Source organism: Trichinella spiralis, assembly GCF_000181795.1.
Source record: "Trichinella spiralis strain ISS 195 chromosome Unknown Scfld3, whole genome shotgun sequence".
NCBI classification, from domain to species: Eukaryota; Metazoa; Nematoda; class Enoplea; order Trichinellida; family Trichinellidae; genus Trichinella; species Trichinella spiralis.
Window position 1 is genome coordinate 15,179 of NW_003526942.1, and position 1,293 is coordinate 16,471.

The following is a 1,293-nucleotide window of genomic DNA, read 5'->3' on the forward strand; positions in this document are numbered from 1 at the left end:
TTCATACTTGTAAAAATTTGTTCGGGACCTTATATAATGCAAGCCACTTTCGAAATGGTCTGATCCGACTTGTACGTACACGTAATGAATTTTAGTTCTTGCTGCCTGAACTGTTCCTGATTCTCCCCACATATAAGCATAGCATGGATATTATAGTAATATTCAATGTTGATAAATATCTTGTTGTAGTGCAGTATTGTCACTATTTTCTACTACTTATGGAGCAGAATTAATCTTATTGACGCGCGTAGTGCTTGCTATACGTTTGCTGTTTCGAACTATTATAGAAAAAAACATGTCCATAGTACCATGAGTAAGTATTTCTGAGTATAAAATTATGCAGTTTATTTATAGATAGTAATAATGTAAATAAATTTCAAAAATTGCAAAACACAACAGTATATATAATATCCTTTAAATAAAAAAAAAATTAATATTCCAGGTTTCAGAAATGCAAAATGCAAAGAAAAGATATAGGCAAAGTTGCTTCACTAAAACTATTTATTTATTCGTAACACTTTAGTTAAACAGCACAATGAAAATATAAAATAAAATTGAACAGAAAATTAGTACAGCGAGCTTTTGAAAATGAATATCACGAAAAAAGAAAACGTTCGAATTCATAATCAGATTTTATTGCAATTATGATGGTGCTTATTTACTAACTGATCCGCCATTATTTCTTGGATTTTCTGAATCTGACTCGTGTTTTCCAGTTTTTGATGAATGACTTTTTTTAGAAAAACTCTGAGCGGTTGTTTTTGCATGTGCTGATGAATTAGCAGTTTTGGAGATGGATTCTTCTGTTTTTTCATTTTGAAATTTCCTTCCTGATTCAAGTTTTACATCTGTAAAATCTGTAAAAAATGAACTGCCATTTAGAAATTTTTCAGAGATACTGATAAAATCGTTTGACACATGATGAGCTGATTCCTTTTCAGATTCTGCTAATTGTTGAAAACCTTTGCTACATTCTTCCATTTCATTTAACAAGGTATGAATTTCATTAACTTGCTTTATCCCACTGAAGCACATTGAAAGTTCTCCCGTTTCCTTTTCTTCACTTTTCAGTGTTTGTATTTCATCATTCGCGTGAACAATATCTTTTTCAGATATACAAGAGAGTGATAACTTTTTGCGCTCGGATGGCGATGTATGATGATCCGTGTCTGAATTGACAAATCTTTTTCATCTACATCTGCTGGGTGTTTGATTTATACGGGCCTCAGATGAAAGTTCCCATTCTCTTTTTTCTGATTCATTCCAGTCCTTATCAACTCAATTTTTAATTGG

General features: G+C 31.6%; 2 protein-coding genes across 2 annotated transcripts; both read right to left on the reverse strand.

The window, feature by feature from the left end:
* Positions 1-7: 7 nt before the first annotated feature.
* Positions 8-132, reverse strand: Tsp_12189a (hypothetical protein; the record flags this gene model as incomplete). Its single annotated transcript, XM_003378703.1, has 1 exon — positions 8-132. A coding segment is annotated over exon 1 (125 nt), but the record flags the coding sequence as incomplete, so codon positions are not given.
* Positions 133-654: 522 nt separating this feature from the next.
* Positions 655-1,169, reverse strand: Tsp_12188 (hypothetical protein; the record flags this gene model as incomplete). Its single annotated transcript, XM_003378704.1, has 1 exon — positions 655-1,169. A coding segment is annotated over one exon (515 nt), but the record flags the coding sequence as incomplete, so codon positions are not given.
* Positions 1,170-1,293: the final 124 nt, after the last annotated feature.